Source organism: Podarcis pityusensis, assembly GCF_964106645.2.
Source record: "Podarcis pityusensis genome assembly, chromosome: 7".
Taxonomy (NCBI): Eukaryota; Metazoa; Chordata; class Lepidosauria; order Squamata; family Lacertidae; genus Podarcis; species Podarcis pityusensis.
Genome location: NC_138031.1, coordinates 53,671,840 through 53,694,908, shown reverse-complemented (window position 1 = coordinate 53,694,908; position 23,069 = coordinate 53,671,840). Strand labels below are relative to the sequence as shown.

Below are 23,069 nucleotides of genomic sequence, written 5' to 3'. Positions count from 1 at the left end.
TACCTGACATGGAAGTTGGTTTTGGAGCATTAATTTCCCATTTCAATCCTCTTTGGTGCCTGGTCAAAAATTTATTAGCTCTCATTTTAAACTGTAGCTTTTAATATTTTTTTTACTGAAAGTAGAGAGAGGTAAGGAGAGAGAAACAAACAAACAATATAGTGTTACTGTTGTCTTTTTGCCAAGGTTCCTAATTTAAGAAGGCAAATGGCAAGTTCTGATGTTCTTTTGTGAAAACGAGCTATATTCTGCATCTCGTGGAGGAAATTTCCATGTACAGAGGAAATATGTGTGGGTTGCTCTGTGAAAACCACAGATCTGACGATAATCCATCTATTGCAACAGTAATAGCGCAAACAGCAAATGTTCCATGCAGAAAAGAAGAGAAATATAGTAAATAAAGAGGGCAGCTAGCTCCATGAAGCTGGATGACACACAGTTATCAAATAGCGAATTAAATATCACTTGTGATTATTACAGATGGGAGAGAAATTTGGTTCTCCCAATTAAAAGTGCGACCCCATCTAATCTGTGCTTTCCAAAACAATACACAGCAGAAACACAGCTATCTTTCAAAATTCACACTTTTCTCTGAAGTTTTCAGTGCAATTCTCCGACAAAACAAATGTGTAAAAAAATGCATATATGAGGGGAAAGTATGCATAAAAATGCAATTTTAGTGAAAATAATATAAAAATGAATTGCATTAGGCAAAACTACATATATTAGGAGTAATGTTAATGTATTTTGTTGTGGACTTCTTTAAAACAAATCACAAAGTATGAAGAATTTAAGAGTAGAAAAATGAGAAACTGATAGAAACTGTAATGGACATAATTTCTCATCCCTAAGGAGTATAACCATGGTAGAATGCTGCTTTACTTAAATGTGTTTTGTAATATTGAGTGTCATGCCAAAGCCTGCACTCCATCCCCCCCCCCAAAAAAAAAATTATTCGGCTGTAAAAAAGGCTTTCATTTTTCTATCTCTTGTGTGGAACAAATTAGAATGTGTTTATAATTTTAGTGGGTGTGGGATTGAACTTACTTTATTGTAGACGTGGGGCTGTGAATGATGCATGTTTTTCTTTCCATTCAACTTTTCTTCAAAGTTCTGCAGCCGCCTTGGCTTCTCACGCTTACTGATCTGAAAAAGCCCCATGGGAGGACTTGCCTCACAATGTCTTCCCCTAAGTTCCGTTTTAAATTTGGGAAGCTGGGGTGGATGTCTACATAATGCGTGAGGCTGGTGTGCTTGCTTTTTTTTTGTTCTTAAGGGATTTCCTTTCTTTTCTCTCTTTTTTAAAAGTTAAAAAAATACCCTTTTTTTGCAAGTAAACAGACTTTAACTAAAAAACAGAATCTCTGCCTTCTACACTTACAGTACATCCCAGCCTTGCATGTCCCACAGTTTTCACCAAGGAAGGGCACTTGGGAAGGCTGCGCAGTGCAGATCACTGGGGATAATAATTTGTAGAATGAAAGCCTTGGCCACCTTGGAAGTAGGATAAACACAATAAAACACCCTGATCACCCCCATGAGAATTTCACTAAAGATTTATCTTAGGTTAGAAATACATTAAATGCATAATAATAATAAAAAATTATTCCCTCTGCAATCCAATTGTTAGATCTCAAGACATTTAGAGCTCTGAGGGTGATTTTTTTAAAAAGGTGTTTAAATTTTGCAGATACAGTATAACAAAAAAGAAAGAAAAGTTGAAACATTGTCAACTGACATTATCAAGAAGAATATTCCATCAGTTCAAATTTAAACATATATCCAAATGTCCAGTGATATTGATATGTACAAGTCATGTGTCTGAAGATAGAAAAGGATGGTGAGATCTGAGCACTGAGTAGTAGATGGTGGCTATTTGTCCTTTTGGTCTTGTAACACAAGTCTCTTAACTGCCATAAGGGCTCATAAAGTGTATGATGAGTTTTTGAAGAATGGGTAAGGATAGAACATCCATCTCTGAAGACAAAAGGAAAAATGTTGTTTTGTGTAGAACGAATCAATCAGGAGGTTCTTGTAAATTGCCATTTTTCTGTTTGCAGCAGGGGTGGAGAACTGCATCTGGGTCGCACTCTTATCTGCGCCATGCCATGCCGGCCAGCTTTGACAGGTGGGGATGGCTGCCGACCTGTCAGTCAACTGACATCACTGTGATGGCACAGCACTTTGAAAGAATCAACCATCAGCTGACCGTTTGCACTTGCAAAATATATGTTCTATGTGCCTCACACTTCACAGCTGTAGGGCAGAATGGAGTTGTTGTTTAGTCATTTAGTCATGTCCGACTCTTCGTGACCCCATGGACCAGAGCACGCCAGGCACTTCTGTCTTCCACTGCCTCCCGCAGTTTAGTCAAACTCATGCTGGTAGCCTCGAGAACACTGTCCAACCATCTCGTCCTCTGTCGTCCCCTTCTCCTTGTGCTCTCCATCTTTCCCAACATCAGAGTCTTTTCCAGGGAGTCTTCTCATGAGGTGGCCAAAGTATTGGAGCCTCAGCTTCACGATCTGTCCTTCCAGTGAGCACTCAGGGCTGATTTTCTTAAGAATGGATAGGTTTGATCTTCTTGCAGCAGACTGGAGTGGTTTGTCCTAAATGGCCTGTTGGGCCACATGGGGAGCTGTAGAGGGCCAGAGACTCGGCACCACTGATCTGTTGAGTGACAATGGGAACAAAACAAGGGAAGGACTGTAGCTCAATGGCTTGGCATGCAGAATGCCCCAGGTTCATTTCACAGCATCTCTATGTATAGTTGGGAATGCCCTCATCTGAAAGCCAAAGAGAGCTGCTGCTGGCCAGTGTTGACAATACTGATCTAGATGGACCAGTGACTTAACTCAATATAAGGTAATTTCCCATGTTTTGATGCAATATGTCTATCTAAACTTCTCAATACATAACCAGTGTTGTCACTGGGATTGCAAGTGCTTTCTTTCTGAGCAAAACATTAGCAAGAAGATGTTCCTGTTTAACTTTTTAAGGCTTTGTCTACAGCCCTTTGTTTTAAGACACATCTCTTATCAAACTGCAGTTTTACTGCGGTCTCCTGTGTGGGACTGAACGTTAAAGAAATAAATCTCAGCAGCAATAGGCTTTTTCCCTTTTCAGCAAATCTGCAGCTTCCAATCAGGACTCATTGCAGGGTTTAATCAGGTCTTTCAGAGAGAAATTAAAAGCAAGGATAGTCATCTGATTTAAGCATGATAAAACATAAATGATGGGGAAAGTGGATGAAATGTTGCACAGTTTTGATCACTCTGTAAGTTACAGCCAAGTCTTCGCACTGCTTCTGCCTGCTTCTGAACTGCAGTTTGTTCATCTCTTTAAATCAAAATAACTGTGCACCTCTCACGGTGGTACATTGCAAAGTTAAATTTATGTTGGCCAAGTGTGTTGCAGCCCTTGGATAATTCATCTGATTTAAAGGAAAGAGTGCCATTGTTGTTCCTTGTAGCCAATGCATTCTACTGTTGTCCCATTTAAGAAGGGCCATCTCAGAGGCAAATGTCACAAGCAGCATTTTGTGTACATAATTCCAATTTAAATCGGGTGAAATGTTGCACGCTAGCCTTGGAGTATTGCAGCCATCGTTGTTCAGCATGAAAACTGCAATCTTCATCTTGCTCTTCCTCTCAACCCCATTTTATAGATTTCAGAATACAGGCTGTGGACGAATGAATGGTTTGACCAAAACCATTGAGTTGGCTTAACAAGAATTTGAAAAGCACCTGCCATGTTCACAGTGACCCTCTTTGCCTTCTGCTACCATGCTAAGTTTATCTCTTAAAGCATATTAAAACTGAATAATAATGAAGGGTAGTTTCCCAGGAAAGCCCACCAGATTCAAAGGGTGGGAACTGACTGAGCATCTCCAAATAAATCCGGGAGAGCAACTGTAAAAGGCCACCTTAGCTGTGTTGGGCTTTATGAAGCTTTGAGATGTGTTTGACGTCAGCTGATGCAACACCCAATGCTAAGCAAATAAAAATTATTTCAAACAAACAAAAAAACCACCTGCTATTAACGCACCAAAAATAGTTCATATATGTTCCCATACTGTGCATGGCTGAATGAATGAGCACAAAAATGGCATCACACTATGTTTCTTAACTATAGAGTTAGAATCGTTCTCTATTAATCACCATGTCCCTGCTATTCTCTATTTTATTTGCCCATGCTAAAATAAGTCACTTGGGGTATATCTATGTCAAGTAGGGTTGCTGAAAGAGCACTGGCACATCACCGATAGAATTAAAACTTTTATCATGTCTATACAGTAGCTCATGCAATCTGACTGTTAAACTGGCCAGTGGGCGAAGGATAGACTTGCTAAATATTTATAATTTTATAACACAAGGACGTGATACACTTGCAATTCTGCAGAGATTAAGCCTACCCAAGAGAATAAATGTATGTATTCAAGCTAAATTGGAAAGTTTAGTGCAATTGTTAAGCAAACACTGAAACACCCCTCTTTCCTTTTTAGAATCACATTTGGTATAACACATATTTTCCTTCTGAAGCTAATGAATACAGAGTAAAGATTTTTGTCTCTCAAGTGACAGCGCGGCTTGCTCACTTGGGCCAATATTTTTAGGCTTTATTGATTCAACAAAATTGATGAGGACAAATTGAATTATGTACCTTTTACTCTGCTAGAGTGGCAAGCCATCCTGCTTAGTAAGACCTTGGCATGGTAAGCATGGAATTAGTAGCAGGCCAAGGATATGCCCTATCAGTAGGCACAGTGTCTCGCAGAAAGGGTGGCTGACCTGTGGTCCATGGGCCACCTATGTTCCCCCAAGATGGGGGTGGTTTTTTTTTTTTTTTTTTGTAGCCCACAATTCCCCCACCAATTTATTATTTCTTAAACATTTTGAAAAATGACTCCTCCTACTCAGTTGTGATATTTTTGGGCCCTCCCAAGCCCCTCATTTCTAATTTTTCACATAAAAAATGTTTTCGTTACTTGCTGCTCCCATATGTCTTCTGATGTAATCATTTAATCCCAAAAGATTTATTTGTGTGCCTCTTGCCCCCCAAGTTGTCCACTTAAAAAATTATAATATAATATAAAATATAATATAATATAATATAATATAATATAATATAATATAATATAATATAATATAATAATTTCTAAACTGGCTTGCTCTATGGCCCTGTGGTGTGATTCTGTGTTGCTAAAGATTTTTGTGGTTTCCCAAGACCCTGCAAATTTGTCATTTCATGCTCCCCCCATTCCCCCCCAGATCTCCTTTTACATTTGGCCACACCCAATTTGCCCTCCTCCCACCATAGCTTAGCCATGGGTCAATATGGCCTGCAGACCAAATCAGCTTAGCCCCCTCCCCCCGGCTTTAAAGTGTAGCAATAGGTCCCTAACCCAACACCATTAACTACTGAAATTTATTAGCAGTGGGAAAGTAGGCAAGGAGTAATGGGGACAGGGACGGGGACTAAGAAGTTGTACAAATCTGAAACTGACCTGTAGGGCTGTGCAAATAAATTCATCATACCGTTGAATACTGGTATTGAAATAACATTGTGAAAAGTGTTTCAACAAGGCAATATACCAGGGAACAAAAGGTGGACACTTCAGCAAAGTAACCAAGGAACATAAAGAACTGGAAAGCACTTCTTTCTTTCCTCACACGCACCCCTGCTGGTGGAAAAAAAGAGGGGGAAGAGTTTTTATTTTTTATTTTCTGGTGGTGTTTATGTTGTTGGTTCCCCCTACACAGCTTTCCTCCATATAAAAAAAGGTAGGGTTTTTCATTTATTTATTTAAAGGAGACTATCTTTTTGCTTCCTTGCCCTCCCTCCCTCCCTTTGATAAAAAAGGAGAGGTTGGTGGGACGAGGGCCTTCTATGGGGTGGGGAGGGAATGAAGAGGAAAAGATTTAGCTGGCTGCCTTATGCTGAAATGGTAGGTTGGGTACTATGTGAGAATGATGGGGAGGGTGTTTTTCGGTAAGTGGTGCAAGCAAATGTATGTCTACTCACAAGCAAGCCCTACTGAATTCAATGAGGCTTACTCCCAGGAAAGTAGAAGTAAGTTTAGTTGAGCTCAGTGGGGCTTGTGTATGCACAGATTCCACTTAGAACTCTGAGTGGGGAAGCAGATGCAACTTGACTGGTAAATCACTTAAACTACTCTTATATTAGTTGAAAATATATTATCGGGAAGTTTATTTAATATTTTTATTAAATCTGCCACTATGCATTTTAAGGCCCTCCACCGCCGCGGGGAGCCTTGTCAAGGCCCTCAGCTGTGGCGGAGAAGTGCGACGCACCCCCTGCCGCTGTGGGGAGGTACGGCGAGACCCTCTGCCGCTGTAGATATATATCATGATATATCAAGCTATCATGATATTTACCTGGTGATATATTGTGATGCTGAAAATCAGATACCGCTCAGCCCTGCTAACCTAAGCAGCTAGGATGGGTGTGAAAGTAACTTAAATTAAGAAGGGGAGCATCTTAGATTCTCACAGACTTGTCATAGGTCATGCAGACATTTAGTCTCATTTGCTATTTCTACAAAACTGTGGAAATGGCTTTTCATCTTGCTTACTCATTTCAACAGGATGCACCATGTGGTCAGGAAATAGACACTTAGATGAAGTTCTTGTGACTGTCTTTTTAGTAGTGCTGGAGATGGATTACCTTGCCTTCTTCATTGTTGCTGCTCTGCAATCATATCAAAGTAAGATAAGTTTCTTAAGTAGCATGCTGGGGGTAATCTCTGGATACTTTGCCTACAGATCGTAAGCGTGTTTTGTAGTAAGTTCCATAGAAATAATTTCACCCTTTGGAGATCCTTGTTTAGCCTGAGCTTGGTCAACTTGTACTCGGTGTGGATGGTGGAGGGGGGCTGTTGGTTCTGGAAGTGTTTAGCTTGATCATTAGATGCTTCAGGTGTTACTGTGGTTCAGAGTTTAATGAAGATAACAGCATTTTCCCCCTTCTCTTTCTGTCTTGTTTCTGTCACAGTTGAAGGAGAACATGTGGATTCTACTGTGAAACTTGCCAGTGCCATGACTCTTGAATGTGTCTTTCCGAAGGCTGCAAATATAGTCCAGGTGTTTTGGCGGAAGGAGGAGGGCAAAGAGAACATTGCAGTCTTCAAACTGCCTGACCAATTCCATATTTCCAGCAAATATAAGGACAGAGTCAGTGTTACTAACGATACCTCGAACATCAAGTCCTTGGTGTTCAATAGCACAACTGGGGAAGATACTGGCTTTTATCTATGCTCTTTTCATACCTTTCCGCTTGGGAGTTGGAAAAAGAGAATACAGGTTGTCCAATCAGGTAAGGTAAAAGTTTTAAGTACTGCCTTATACATTAATGTAAATTACAGTATACATTATAAATTCAATTTATTAGCCTCTTATGATATAATAATAAATAATAAAATCAATGGTAAGTGCAAATCCTACATATTTGTCAGCAAGAAAACATCAGCTGCTATGATTAAAAATAAAGTAGATATTTTCAGGGATGCAGCTGCAATGTGAGCAGAGGCGGATTGAGGGGAGTGTTACCGGTTTGGTTGCACTGGGTGCGGAGCCTCAGGGGTGCCTCAGAGGATGCTACAATGATGGGGTGGAATGGAACGCAAGAGGCGGGGGTGGGGCGTGAATATTGCCATTGCACAGGGAGTTGCTGAAATTGGAGTTGCCAAAGTCCTCCATTAATGTAAGTCCTGCAACTCTTGCTCTTGTGACACTGCCCCCTCCCCACTGCTCCGGATTCTGGACCAAAGTGGCTCAGATGCAACCTCCATGTGGCAAAAGGACAAGTAACCATTAATGGAAGCAATATAAAGTGTTTGACCACCTAAAAGAGAATGAATGCATACCTCATAACTAATTTTGTTAAAATATCAGTATCTCCTCTATTCTCCAAATCTTCCTCCACCCCATGGAATTCTGAATTCGTGTATGCAGGATTAGAAATGTTTTTGAAACCCTGTGGTGGGAGGGAACAGCTAGAAAAGAGATTTGGCAATGAGATTTGTCAAATGGCAAAAAGAGTTGAGGAAACTCCTTTTCTATCATCTAAATTCCCTCATTCTGACTTTTCTAAATAAAAAACAACAACTATTGGTCTCCCATATCCCCTTTAAAAATGAACATTTAAATGACTGTGTTTGGCTTACAATGAAAGGAGTAGGTCAATCACCCACAAGCACCTTTGCTCTTTCAAGACAGACGTGTGACTTTTCTCAATTTTGCTAGTCAGAGATTCAAGAAAACCGAGTACATATAGGTGTTTTGTGGGAAACTCTGACTAAATCTGTGACTTTTAGTGTACCAATTATCTTCCTCCCAAAGCTATTTTAGCTAAAGAAGAAAAATTGCACTAAGGGAATTGCTGCTTTTGTTGTGTGGCTGTCAGCGGTGAATTACACTAGCTATCCAATTATTCCACCTGCTGCTAGGAGTGTTTAATTGTGGATGCCGCTGTGCGTATGTTACTAACTTGAAGCTAGCAGTCCTTGTTAAATGAACCTTTTATTCGGTGATTTCCTGTCTAGCTTGAAAGTTTTGTTGCCTCTCATTCTGTACTTTGAATAAGTGAACTTGGACACTGAGTCCCCAGTTCAGATTGTTAATAAGTCCCAGTGAAAAGTTTTCAAAGTGAAGGTTCATATTGTGTCTGCATGTAGAATAAAAAGCAATTAGATGTCCAGTTTGTGAAATTCAGTAGGAATTTGACACTTGCCTCCCATAACTGATGTCTTCTGATTGGCAGGCGCAATACCTGTCATGTTGAGTTTAATGAGTTCTGTATTCTCTCTCTTTTCAACTGTAGCCAGAGTAACACAAGAAAGGCCTGCAGAAATGTCATGGCAGTTTTCATCCTCCACAGAGCACATCACACTCCTTTGCAACCAGAGATATTCATGTTGTGTATGAGTGTGCTGAGTTCTTGGTGTTCCAGAAGGTAGCACACAGTAGGTGAATATGAGTCAGTTACAGAGCCTATGGTTTTCACACAATGCCATAGCTTGCGCCTCTGGTTGGGAGATGATTGAAAAGACTCTTCAGTGATAGCACAAGGGTACCATAGAAACACAAGTTTGGAGTGACACAATACCAGAAACATGAGGTTTTCTCACCCATTATTCTTTTTAAGGGTTGTTATATAACTAAAATGGTTGCCTGCATCAAAGAAGGCAGTAACTGGCCATTAATGAATCAATGAATCAATGATTATTACTAATAATTGTTAGTTTCTACATCAGGCATAGGCAAACTCGACCCTCCAGATGTTTTGGGACTACAACTCCCATCATCCCTGACCACTGGTTGTGTTAGCTATGGATGATGGGAATTGTAGTCCCAAAACATCTGAAGGGCCGAGTTTGCCTATGCCTGTTCTACATTAACAAGCTGTGCTGTATAAGCCAGGTTTAAACACACACACACCTGAGGGAATGGGAGTGGATGGAAAAGGTAGAATAGAGAAACTAAAATTAAATTTCCTAGAAGTCCTCAGTCCTGTAGCCAAGTTGTTATAGGAAAAAGTTGTAATTCTTCCTTTGCTCTGTAGCCTCAAAGCTTGAGCCTTAAACCCTTGTGATTGTAAGTGATTGTGACTTGCTCAAGGCCGACTGTGATTTGTTTTGTCCTCTTCCCTCCCTGTCCCTTTTTTATTTTGTGCTGTGTTTTCTAGATTGCAGATCTGCAGACAGGGACTGCCTTGTTTAGAATGATTGCATTTTTGTGAGGTTTGGTTTTTTTGGAGGGGTGTGTGTGTGTGGGCTGTATGCTTGAGCCCCTTCTAATTCCTGGATTCAGCAATGGTTAAAATCTAATGGAAAGTTCAATTGTTGGGATAGCCAGACAAGTTTGTTGACACATTGTTGTTGTTGTTGTTTAGTCGTTTAGTCGTGTCCGACTCTTCGTGACCCCATGGACCAGAGCACGCCAGGCACTCCTGTCTTCCACTGCCTCCCGCAGTTTGGTCAAACTCATGCTGGTAGCTTCGAGAACACTATCCAACCATCTCGTCCTCTGTCGTCCCCTTCTCCTTGTGCCCTCCATCTTTCCCAACATCAGGGTCTTTTCCAGGGAGTCTTCTCTTCTCATGAGGTGGCCAAAGTATTGGAGCCTCAGCTTCAGGATCTGTCCTTCCAGTGAGCATTCAGGGCTGATTTCCTTCAGAATGGAGAGGTTTGATCTTCTTGCAGTCCATGGGACTCCCATTGACACGTTAATGGCCCCCTAATTATGGGTTGTTAGGGTGACAGAGGAAGTGGCTTTGTGCCAAGGGGCAAATGGGTAGCACCCCTCCCTCACCTGTTGGTGAGAAGGACAAGGGCCAGAGACATGCATGTGTGAACTGAGCTAGACACAAGAGACAGGCAGAAGCCTGATAGGGAGAGATATGCTTGATTTCTGCTTGAATCCAAGGCTGTGGCTTTGGGAGAGACAAGAGTTTCTTGGGGTGTTGATGCTGTAAGCTCCTCCATCATAAGCTTGGGTTTTATACATGTGCAAATAAGCCATATATCACAAAGACACCACACTCGCCAATGTCCCTCATTCCAAGGAAACCAAACCCTAGGTAAACCCCTGGGATCTCACACGCTCAGAGATTAGAACGTCATGTACCAGTATGTAGGCAGGTCTGGGAACCTTTTTGGCCAAGGAGTGTGGGAAACAAATGATCTAAATAAACAAAAATAAATAAGGCTGGCACTAGCTGAACAGAGTTATGAAACTTGGTTTCTCTCATCTAACATAAAAGCACTGCATCATGCTAAATACATCCTATGTGCTTTATACATTATGACAGATTCAATACTGTTGGAAAATGAAGCCCAATAGGCCATCACGTAAAATATGGCAATATGAAAATGGATTGTAAGTACCAATGACAGCCAAATCTCTATTACCATATGGAAAATCAAAGGGGGGCCACATACAGTATCCAGAAAATTTCTACTTTTTTCCCTTCATTTTATGAAGTTATAGCTTTATGTGCAGTATGTCAGCATTTCAAGTCGCTATAATTGCTACATTTTAAAAGGCATTTAAAAAAAGATCGAAAAATGAGGTAGTTATATGACAGGAGAGAAAATGGAGAGCCGATCTGTTGCTTATGAAGCCGTAAATCTGAAACTAGGGGAACCTGTGATAGGTAGCCATTAAAATGACACACATTCTTTCAGATGAGTGAGGAACAAGTGGCATGGAAATGCTTGCTATTGTAATGATCTGCTCATGAAGAAACTAAACCGGAGCTGTAGCAGAACAATGAAGAAGAAGAACAAAAGCACGTCACCTTTGTAATAGCTCTGTTACTGCATTTATCTTTAATAGCTGCAAAAGATCTCCCTAGCAGGATTCTTGCATGGAACAGGGTGGGCGGGGTGGGGGAGTGGGGTGCGGTGGGGAGAGGAATGAATGCTCTTGGAGGTGCAAGAAGATTCTTCCCCCACCTCAGTCATTCCTAGCAGCTCCTTGCTTCTTAGAACATCTCTCTGTTAGGCTTCCTGGTGTTCTCTTGTTTCCTGTATTGCTAAAAGCAGGAACATCAGAATGTAATCTCCTTCCTGCAGCTGCACTGTTAGCCTTACATGCACAAACACACACACACACACACACACACATATATACACACACCAAAGAGAGGGAGAGGGGGAGTAATGTCAGTAGCTAAAAGACAACACGCAGAAGGAAGACAGTGTTGAGGACAGGGTTTATGGATGCACGATTCTGTGAGATCATTCAGGATGATGGGCCGCCATTTCCAGCGATCTTAGTTCTGTGGGACAGGGAGTCCAGCTGTTGCATTCTGAACTTCTGACTTTGGGCTTCAGGACTGCACGGTCTAGCAACATACTAAAATCTACTAGGTGGATTATGCTATTAAGGACTTGAGCTATTTGACATGATTTAAGGATTGCAAATTCTATTTTTATGATGTTATCTGCTGACGACCTGTTCTTAACCTCAGAACTGTGAAGCATGACTGCATTGCATTTTCTGGAAAATAGTGTATACCCATTATTCAGGAATTCTCCCGGTATTTAGATTCCAACCAAAATGTTGAAAACAACAGCAGGCTTGGATATATTCAGCACAGAAATGAAAGAAAGGCACTATGACTGATACTGCATGTAAAAAAAAAAATGAAGCAAACTTGAGAAATCTAAAATTCAATGTTAAAGGTCTCGATTGTTAACAGTTCATCTGGAGCATCTAATTAGACTTCCATCTTTTATAGCCATTAGCACCTAAGCCAGGGAGGTGTGTGGCAGCATGTATGAAGAATTGTCTTCCCAGAAAGAGGCTGTTCATACCCTCTTAACACAGATAGAAATGATCCACAGTAAAGGAAGGGCTAGATAAACATGAATTTCAAAAGGGGGGGGGCAGTCTTCTAGTAATCTCTGACTGTAACCAACAGGGGAGATTCAGACCATCTTTCTTGGCTGAGGTGAGGAAAATAAGAGATTTATAATGAAATCCAATGCACATCTACCCTCAAAAGTGAACTCTACAGACTTCAGTGGGACTTTCTTCCCAAGTAAGCATGCTGCCCAATCAATGAATTGTTTTGCTGAAACAAAATGAGAGGGTGGTGGTGGTTGTTAAATCTATTTTTTTTTCTTTACACAGTGTTTCTTTTCCCCTCAACTTCTTTTTTTAAGCAGGGGATTTTGAGCCTCGAAACTTGTCATATCGTCATATGATTGCTGAACCAGGAGCAAATGTCAACTTTACCTATGGGCCTGACCCCGAAACAACACTTTATCAAGTGAAATGGAAAAGGATCTATACAGACCATGTGGACCTCATAGTCCAATGTGATACATCTGGTATAGCAGTCTATGGTTCAGATTACGAAGACCGTGTAGTGATAGACTGTGCCGCCCGGGTGGATAGCACAATTGTACTTCGGAATGTCACAGCTTCTGACTCTGGGATGTACAGCTGTTTTTACATTGGGACGAATGGTGCAAATGCCACAGTCTGGACAAAACTGACCATTGATGGCAACAGTAAGTAAAGGGAATTTACAAAATCCTGCAGTTGTTTGTAGGCATTTGTATTAATTTAAACACATGTAAAATTAGAGGCTGAATAGTTGTTTTGAAAAGCATTTGCAAGGCAAAGGGAGGGAGAGAAAGAGTGAAAGAGAATGGACCTTAGTTGGGCTTGGCTTGGCTGGATAAAAAGTAGCAAGAAAAGAAAAGGATGGATAGGTGTTAAAGAGGAAAGACTGAAGGTGGGAAATGATAGACACAACCCGCCCCTCTATAACCACCCCCCAGCAATGGTGGTGAAGGAGGGAAGCAGCCAGCAGTCCAGATAAAATGAAGTGATGGAGGGAATCAATTTCCTTCCCCAAGATCTCCTTCTATAAGAGGGTGTTAGAGGATCCAGAAGCACTTATATAGCAATCTTCCTATAAAGAAAATAATCATCATCTACTCCCATCCCATCCAACATACTGTTTTCAACAGTGGTTAGAGTTCCAGATCTCAAGGAGAACTTCCAAGCTTCTTTAACTGAGAATGCTTAGAAATCCCCTTCTGGCCTTTCTGCTCAGCTCTGGAAGATTGGTGTGGATCTCAGGTTCCCATTCAATGTCCAGGAACAACACCTGAACAGGGTGTTATCTGCAGACTTGGCTATTTCGCTGCTCCAGGTAGTTTATTCCAGATGAATAGACAGGTTAGTCTGCTGTGATTAAATCAATAAAGAAAGTTGTCTTAACCCGCAATACATTTGTCACAATAATTTAGGGTGAAATTCCAGCTCCGCACATGAGGCAGGTAACAATTCTTGGGTAGCCCTGGATTTCAACATATTGCTTACCAACCCCTATTTGACTTACAGGGACATGCAGCTATTTTTTCCCACCAGTGTTGTTGCTGCCATACTTTGAATTTGTTCAGGAAAATGATTGATTTCAAACACCTGCTCTTCAACGTGGCCATTGTGATATGTTTGCATCCCCCATCTGGTTTGTGTCACGTGAAGCTGTGTGCTCTCCAGAGGCTGCCTGGCTTTCTGGTGCAAAACTTTGCACCTAAGCAGATGTTGTTGAGAGGTGCAACATCTGCTTAGGTGCAAAGTTCTTTTGCCCCATTTGAAAGTGTCTTCATAGTTTCTCACTGTCAGAGACCTCTTCCTGTACAGTGTGTGTGTGCTTAGCAAATGTTGTAAAACCCTTTGTGGCAAGGCGCATGACAAGCGGTTCAAACCACTTGTTAGGTTTTAGTGCGTTGTAAACTGTCGAGCCTGTCAGTGTTTCTCCCATATACCTGAAGTCAGGGCAGTGAAGGTTGAAAGCACTCACCCACAAAAATTTTGGACTCCCGTGAAGAAAAAGTGTCAATATAAAATCACTTGCATTTTTTGCCAGTGCTTTAGGGAAATGAACAGACTCCAACACACACTTAATAGTGTCCTATCAACCTACTCCCCTCCAAAGATAGGGCAGATCTAGAAGACAAGTGATGTGTCTCTGACTTGTACACCTTGTTCTTAAGAAATTATGGGTATTTATGCTAGACATGAAATATTGAAGAAGCGCAGAACAGCATAAACTGCTCCAAAGAAGCTAAGAGCTTCCAGGTTCTGGTATTTTTCTAAAAGCTAAATCTGTTGATATTCTTTTACTGAGATGCATAGATCCTGAATGAGTATGGTACAAAGGCAGTCCGTAGAAGTATGCCGTCAGATGTCTTCAGCTATGTGAACAAAGTCAACCGGAATTGAACCCTTTTCAGACCACTGCAATCCCACAAATTGTACTGTTGTTTGGCAGGCACTGGTTCATCATGAGCATCTATTTTTGAGCACTTCATGGCTACAAGTTTGGCGGTCAGTGCTCACTCTGAACAAAACAGCAACTAATGTGAGCCTGATTTTCTAAAAATTTTAGAAACAGGTATTCTTACTGAAGCAAGTCCTACATCTGACGAGATAACACAATGAATCAGGCTGAAGCTCTTGAAGATGAAACATCGGATTATTGATCTCTTCACTGTTTAGAGCTTGTTATGCTTCAGTTAAATTCCAGCAGGGTTTCCAGATTTCAGAATATCAGATTAGATTTTCCTCATGCAGCCAGAATTGGAAACCCTGAAGAAATGAGCACATGCACACATGGGCTTGCGTGTGTGTGCGCACACACACTTGTATATTTATTTTGCTCTTCATGATCACAAACTGACTAGAATTTCATTTGACTGTACATCACTCAGCAAATTGTCTTGTTTCTCTCCCTCTTGAGCAATAGTAATAACATTTACCATTTACCTTCCTAGTTTCTTTGGAGAGTCATTCTGATCAGCGTATCTTTGTTATTGCTGGAGCTGCTGCTGTCTTATCATTAATAATGATCCTCATCATTACTGCGCTTATTTGTCATCATAAAAAGTAAGCAAATTGTTCTGTACTCTATCTAATATTTGTTCACTGACTTGATACCTACTTAAAACCTAATCCATATATATGCCCAGCTAAAATTAATGGTGATCTTCAAATTAGCAGTGATGAATATGCAAACAAATGGATTGAAAAATTCATTTTACTTTTTTATTATATATTTATATACCACTTATTTACCACTTATACCACTTTATATACCACCTTTTTTGTCTGATGAGCTAAGTGTACATGGTTCCCTCCTCATTTTATCCACATAACAACTCGGTGAGGTAGGTTAGGCCAGTGTTTCCCAACCTTTTTCTTGCCATGGCCCCCTTCTGACCTTTTTTCCTTCCTGTGGCCCCCCATGGACATAGCCGGGGGGGGGAGCAGCTGCCTCCTATAAGTAAAAATCCACACAAATCAATACCAATATGAGGTTCTGTCCCCCTCAACAAAAGTCTGCCCCCTAACAAAAATCCTGACTACCTCCATGCCCGCCCCCATCATCCTGCTGGTAGAAAAGGAACTCTTTAAATGTTTTGTTTATAAATAGAACATGTTTTATTGCTTTTTTATAATTTATACAAAATACAATCACATAAAATGATAGGAACTTAATGAAATATTGTTGAAGAAGAAAAAACAGAGACTAATAGAGCTGGAAGCGACCCCAAGGGTTATCTTTCTAGTGCAACCTCCTGCAATGTAGGAAACTCAGCTAAAGCATCCGTAACAATTGGCCATCCAACCTCTGCTCAGAAACCTCCAAGGAAGGAGAGTCCAGAACCTCCCGAGGGAGATTCATCTTTCATGTACAGTGGTACCTTGGGTTACAGACGCTTCAGGTTACAGACTCCGCTAACCCAGAAATAGTACCTCGGGTTAAGAACTTTGCTTCAGGATGAGAACAGAAATTGCGCGGTGGCAGCGGGAGGCCCCATTAGCTAAAGTGGTAACTCAGGTTAGGAACAGTTTCAGATTAAGAACGGACCTCCAGAATGAATTAAGTTCCTAACCCGAGGTACCACTGTATTATAAAAAGTAAACAACACTTATTTGATCCCAGTTATTTGACACAGAGGGGGAAACCTACAGATACTGTCCAAAAGGTGCACAGGGAGTGGTGTATTTATGGGAGAATTTTAAAAAGCAATTGGTCCTCACTGACCTGGGCAAAAAGATCTTGTCATCCGGAGGAGCCCTGGCTGCCTAGATGAAACACTATAGCCCCCCACACCCTTGTCTAGGAGTAAGGCCCACTGAAGTCAGTGAGTAGTCACTTAGCTATTTACAAGATGCAAGTCAGCAGCACCAGACGACTGCTCAGCTGGATGCTGGGGTGGATTTCACTCTGCACCTTGCAGAGCTAAGCCAACGGTGCCAACAGGCTCTTTGCCCCTCGGCAGCATCCAAAGGCCCTGATCTGCTAGGCGCTGTGGTGGATTGCACCCCGCACCTTGCAGAGTCAGGCCCAGGCTGCCACCGGGCCCAGCACTCCTGGCAACAACAAGCAGCTCCGGCTCTCCCAGCCCTACCCGTTGCCACCCCACCACCACACTTACCTGACCTAGGGGTCCTGGATCAAAGGCTCTACTGGTCAAAACAAGAGCCTCCGTGATTGCCCTTTTCCACTGGAAACAAACAAGAATGGCTCCAAGAAAACGCATGTGGCAAAAAGGAGCATTAGGTTCTGGTGGGCCCCCCCTTACCTCTTGTGATTGGCCAAGTGGATAATGAGCCAATCAGGATTTTTAATTTTTTTAAAAATAATTTCCCCCCCTTCACTTCTCACTTCCCTCTGTGGCCCCCTAGCCTTGTGCTGTGCTCCCCCATTTCTGTGATTTTCATCTGTGCCCCCCCTGGACTATCCTGCCCCCCGGGAGCCATATGGCCCCTGGTTGGGAAACTGCGTTAGGCCAAGAGACAGTGACTGGCCCTAGGTCATTCAGAGAGCTCCGTGGCTAAGGGGGGATTTGAACCCTGGTCTCTAGGACTTGGGCTGACCCTTAACCGCTTCGCCACACACAGTGGTACCTCGGGTTACATACGCTTCAAGTTACCATGGGTTACATACGCTTAAAGTTCAGGTTACAGACTCTGCTAACCCAGAAATAGTACCTCGGGTTAAGAACTTTGCTTTAGGATGAGAACAGAAATTGTGCTCCGGTGGCGCGGCGGCAGCAGGAGGCCCCATTAGCTAAAGTGGTGCTTCAGGTTAAGAACAGTTTCAGGTTAAGAACGGACCTCCTGAACGAATGAAGTACTTAACCCGAGGTACCACTGTATATGCGTGAATGCTCCTTTCTCATTAATTGTCTGATAACCGGCATGGAAGCATTTAGAAAGAGGGAGGTCTTATCCTTCTGATTCCTGTGGAGGAAAAGTGCTTTCCCACTCCTTGTTATGAGGCAGTTGCAAATGTAGAAGTGTGACTCAAGCAGGGCTGCAGCTAGTTCCTAGCAGACATACAGAACATGACTGAACACTTTGATCATCTCATAGGTGAGTGAATGAATAGTTGGTCAGGCATTTAAACGCAAATTTTGCTCAGGGTTTCTACCTTCCAGAAACCACCTTAATATTTTGCACAGAACCTCAAAATTCCTATGTCCTGGTTGTGGGTCAAGTCTAACAACAGCGGTTTTTTTATGTGCCAGCAGAAAGAAGAAGAAGAAAAGGATGATGAAGATGAAAGCCTTTCGTCTTGCTCACACACAAGCAAATGTAGGTGAAGCCTCCTTTCTTACAGAATATCCTTTTGAGGAGCATCTTCACCATATGCAATAAGTCTGATGGCTGTGCCTCTCAAGCTTTTTGAGTGAAGCAACTTGCCTATTAAAAGCATGGATCACTTTTTGGGGAGGGGAAACAGTATTTGTGAACAGTTACAACATTTAGGATACTTTTGTATATCATAAAAACAAACTATGGGTTTTGGGCCAGTTGATTTGCTACGTCGTAGGATCACCACTCTGAAAGAGGTATTGTTATTTTAAAAGCAGGGTTCTGAACTTTTAAAGATTTTTATGCTCTGCAGACTAACCAGAGATTTGTTATAACACTTAGCTCAGTTGGTAGAGTATGAGACTCTTGATCTCAGGGTTGTGGGTTCAAGACCCATGTGGGTGAAAGATTCCTGCACTACAGGAGGTTGGGTTAGGTGATCCTCATGGTCCCTTCCAACTCTACAACTCTGTGATTCTGTTTTAAAATATGCTCACAAACCAGGTATTGCTCCTACGTAACCATAGAAGAGCATGGTGATAAGCCACAGGTTGTGGTTAAAAAGAAAATGCCATATGACTTGTTGGTCCTCCCACCTCCAAAGCAGGCTGAGCTCATCCTGATTCATTCTTAGAATGTGCTTAAACATGTGGCCTTCGATGCTTGGCTAATGTGTATCCACACGACTCTATTAGTCTGTGGGTTTTGCGTTTTTTATTCATCCTTTTCATTTCCAGCAGAGGGAAAGGGGGACCAGTCAGTTACAACAGAGAACTCTTTTCCATTCTAGAGGCACTATTAAGCACGGCTGATCTGTGTGCTGATACAGCACTGTTTCTTTCTAATGGCTGGTGGTGTAGGACAGAGGGCATATGAAGAGTGTATTAGGTATGGTCTGTGGAAGTATTGTTTAGGAGATGGTATCCAACAGCTTCAGGGCCAAGTTGCCAAAGTTTCAATAGGAATTGCTTATCATGTTACATTTCAAAGGCATGGGCTGATATATGATTTCTCAAACATGTGCAAACAGCTTGCATGGATGAATGCATAAGCTGCATCTTAAGTGTTTTATACATTACCACTAACCATGTTAAGGGTAAGCCAAAACCATTTACAGTACCTAGCTTTGTGTTATTTTTTGGGGTCACAAATAGTTCCCATTGTTAGCAGTTATTTGACGTACAACATCTTCTTTGTTTTATTCTGATGCTGGCCTGGTACACTTTGTTCTCTTGCCAGCAAAGGCAAATGAGACTGCAAAGAGTGAAGGCAAATGGGGTGCAGCAGCCAAGAGAACAAGGCATTGACAAGAAGCATCAAAACAAGGTGATCCTTTGGTGAGATGGCCATTTTTCCAGTAATTTGTTCAACTATGTTAATTATAAAGAAAAGAAAAAGGGAGAGCATTTGATGCAGCCCTAATAGGAGGAATAAGGCGCTGAGTTCTGTGAACGGTTTTGTGAATTTTTTCAGCTGTTCTTGGCAAAAGAAACCTATTTGGCCTCTGTTCGCTGCTTTTTTTGTACACCGTAAACTGGATGGTGCATGGAGGTTTCTGGCTTGGGGTAGGAGGTAGGACTGGGCCATGGGGTGTTATGCCTCAAACACCCTTCCCAACAAGACTTGAAAAGCTGTTTCCAGAATACTCAGTCAGACACAACGTGTATGGGCATTGCAATCAGCGTCCAAAGCCATTACATGCCTCAAATTTGCCTCTGTCGTAAGCATCTCTGACAGGGTGGTAGTCCTCAGTGTTCCTCACTGCTCTCTACTTTTCTCCTCTCTAGCCTTCAAACAAATATGGAAGACCTGGTTGTCAAAGTGCAGTAAATACTAGCAGAGGACAAATGACAGAAGATCCAGTCTATGCCAACTGCACAAATTGCTCACACAGACATATGTGAACATGACCTCTTGTCTACTATGTGAATGACCTATAGCCAAGGTTCCAACAATTTTTACATTGGGAATGTGACTTGAGAGAGAGAAAACCCATTTCACTACCATTTCACTCATCCATGACTGAAGAAGTCCCACACACATACAATTGAATTGTGTGAAGACTGTAGGTATATACAAAGAGATAATTTACATAGGGGTCAAGAGATTAATAGTTGAGCAAGGAAGACAAATAGGCTGTGATGCGACTTGGAATGTCAGCAGAGCTGCTTTGTGCTAATACAAATTTGAATATAAGTGGACTATTGAAATAAGAGACTGAAAATAGGCTTTAAGTTGTCTTGCAGCCAAGCACTGAGTAGGTCAGATGCCACTTTCCATAACAAAGCTGCTCCTGGCTCCTGGTGAGGTATGTTTCCTCTGGACACAATTCAATATGGACACAAACACACACCCTTCTTTCTGCCCAGAACAGGCAGCCTGAGCAGAAGTTCCTGCCCATTGCTGTTATATTATTACTCAAGCTTGCAGAGAATAGAAAGCAAATGAACAGATGCCAAGTCTTTCCTTTTCTACTGTACCAGTGAAAACAAAAACACATGGACTCTTCCTGTCAACCTCTAGAAAACAATTAGAATAAATTATTGTAAGGTTGAGTTATAGAATCATAGAGTTGGAAGAAACCCCAAGGGTCATCTAGTTCAACCCTCTGCAGTGCAACTAAAGCATCCATACAGGTGGCCATCCAACCTCTGCTTAAAAACCTCTGGGGAAGAAGAGTCCATAACCTCCCGACGGAGACCGTTCCATTGTCGAACAGCTCTTACTGTTAGAAAGTTCTTCCTGATGTTTAGTCGGAATTTCTTTTCTTGGATCTTGTAGCCATTGGTTCGAGTCCTATGCTCCAGAGTAGGAGAAACAGGCTTGTTCCATGTGACAGCCCTTGAGATATTTGAAGATGGCCACCATATCTCCTCTCAGTCTCTTCTTTTCCAGGTTAAATATAGTCAACTCCTTCAACTGTTCCTCATAAGCCTTGGTTTCTAGAACTTTGATCATCTTGGTCACCCTCCTCTGCACATGCTCCAGTTTGTCAATATGAAAACTAGAAATGAAAACTCTAATTGAGAGCAAGAACTGTTCATGAATAAGCATGGGGAGGAATGAAAAGAAAGCACTGCTCAAAACACACTTCCTTCAGGCATCCAGAATGCCTAAGGCAGGGAAGAGGAACCTGTTGTTCTCCATATGTTGTTGGACTGTACCCAATTATTGCCATTTTCTTCAGTCACCTCTCTGCATTCTGAAATTTCAGCAACATTGCCCGTATGCTTTCAAATGTTATCTTCAAAGCCAAAAGAAATAGCAACATTAAGAAAAAGGAAAGCTGTAGGAATCCAAATGTTGTGTCCAGGATTACAATGTTTCATCTCTTTCAGAAAGGTAAAATCAGATGCTGTTGAACTTCAAAATTCACACCACCTTAAAATATAATATGGTGACATATATGGGCTACGTAGTTCCTATTGACATGACTTTAACAGTGCCCACAGACCAGAAACTATAAAGGAGTTAGCCCAATCTCAGTGCTATTAGTTATAGCACTGGAGTGGAAATTTAAGGGGCTGTGAAAGATGATCTAGGGCCAGATAAGTAGCAAATATTACCACTATTAGAATCAACTCAGGCATTGCATTCACATGGGAACAAATCCTGTGCTATATCTGTTAAGATCATTAAGTGATCTTTGCTCTAATGCTTAGGAGTTCTCAAGTTCTTCCTGAAACAGAGATGATTATCTTATTTCTTGAACAATGAGCAGATAGTTTACTGATTAGTGTTACTACCTTGCTTGTTTTTAAAGAGGTATTTTCCTCTAGACTTTTATCACTAAGCATCAGCTCCATTTAATCTATAGGTAATAACAAAGAGAGAGGGGGGGGGAGCTGCTTGTAGCTAAAAGTGTAATTTAAATAGCTATCTCCATAAGGCAGTAATTTTTGAACCAATGAGATGGAGATCAGGAACGTTTTTCCAGCATTACATGGACAGTCTAGGACATTGTGCAGCTTTATTTATTTTACAGCAAAATCAAATGGAATTACAACAGTTAGTTAGTTTGCTTCACCCAGACTTGAAGAGCCTGCCATGATTAGAAACCATCTTTTGGCATCTGTGACTCCTTATCCAAGTCACATATGTTACAATGGATGTTGTTGTGTTTTAGCAAAGAACTCAGGAAATGGAGATGTATTGGAAGTGTGTGCCATAAAACTCTGTTATGTCAATGATGTTCTGCTGTTTTGTCTGACATATCAACTGCATCATCAAATTTACAAAGAATAAGAGTAAAGAAATTTGCAATATTTACCAACGATCAGGAGTTCCATTTGCTAAGTAAATGTCAATGGAGAATGGGCATGCGGCAGCACTTTAGGCAGAGTGTAGAGGCTGCCATGTGTACTACGACATGCTGTGGCACCCATCATTCTCACTCGTGGAGATTGTTAATCACATGGAGGGAAAGGAAGGCTGTGGTGGAGGTTGAAAGGGAGTAGCTGGGGGAATTATCTAGGCAAAAGTGTCTACAGCTATTGCTTAGACCAGTGGATTTCAACCAGTGTGCTGTTGGCCTGAATAATGGTCAAGGGTGCCGCAGGCAGCACTGGCCCTGGCCCTCTTTCCTTCCCTGCCTCCTCTGATGCCCTCTTGTGTCTCTGCCTCCCAAAGGCTTGCGCAGTTTGTTGCAGCAGCCCCGGCGCCTGCTGCCATCACTGCTGCCTCCCAAGGTGAGTAAGTGTTGGCCTCATGTTCACCTTTGGCCAGTCTCTGTCGGGCTGCTAAGTCTGGGGGAATCCTCTACGCAGGCTGCCAAGGGGCAGCATGAGAAGGCAGCTCTCTTTGGGGTGGGGTGGACAGCTCAGAGACCAAGGGCAGCTGTGGCAGCTGCCCAGAGGACTCCCATGGAGAGGGAACACTTCACAAGGGTGTGAGGAACTGCCAGCTCTACAGACAAGGAGC

General features: G+C 41.9%; 1 protein-coding gene and 1 long non-coding RNA gene across 7 annotated transcripts in view; one reads left to right on the top strand and one right to left on the bottom strand.

Moving 5' to 3' along the window:
* LOC308481711 overlaps positions 1-23,069 on the bottom strand; it is a 490,911-nt gene that overhangs the window by 107,759 nt on the left and 360,083 nt on the right. The window lies entirely within an intron of this gene.
* CD226 (CD226 molecule) lies at positions 6,425-22,423 on the top strand. Of its 6 annotated transcripts, none has more exons than XM_081014261.1 (7): positions 6,425-6,727; positions 7,015-7,335; positions 12,692-13,042; positions 15,320-15,431; positions 18,083-18,149; positions 19,389-19,486; positions 19,937-22,423. In XM_081014261.1, exons 1-7 carry the CDS (start codon positions 6,616-6,618, stop codon positions 19,977-19,979), a joined length of 1,104 nt encoding a protein of 367 aa, XP_080870387.1. In that variant the 5' UTR covers positions 6,425-6,615; the 3' UTR covers positions 19,980-22,423. The 6 variants fall into 6 exon arrangements, with proteins under 6 accessions (XP_080870387.1, XP_080870386.1, XP_080870384.1 ...); XM_081014260.1 differs by having other exon boundaries at positions 6,426-6,727; positions 12,695-13,042; positions 19,389-19,475; XM_081014258.1 differs by having other exon boundaries at positions 6,427-6,727; positions 19,389-19,475.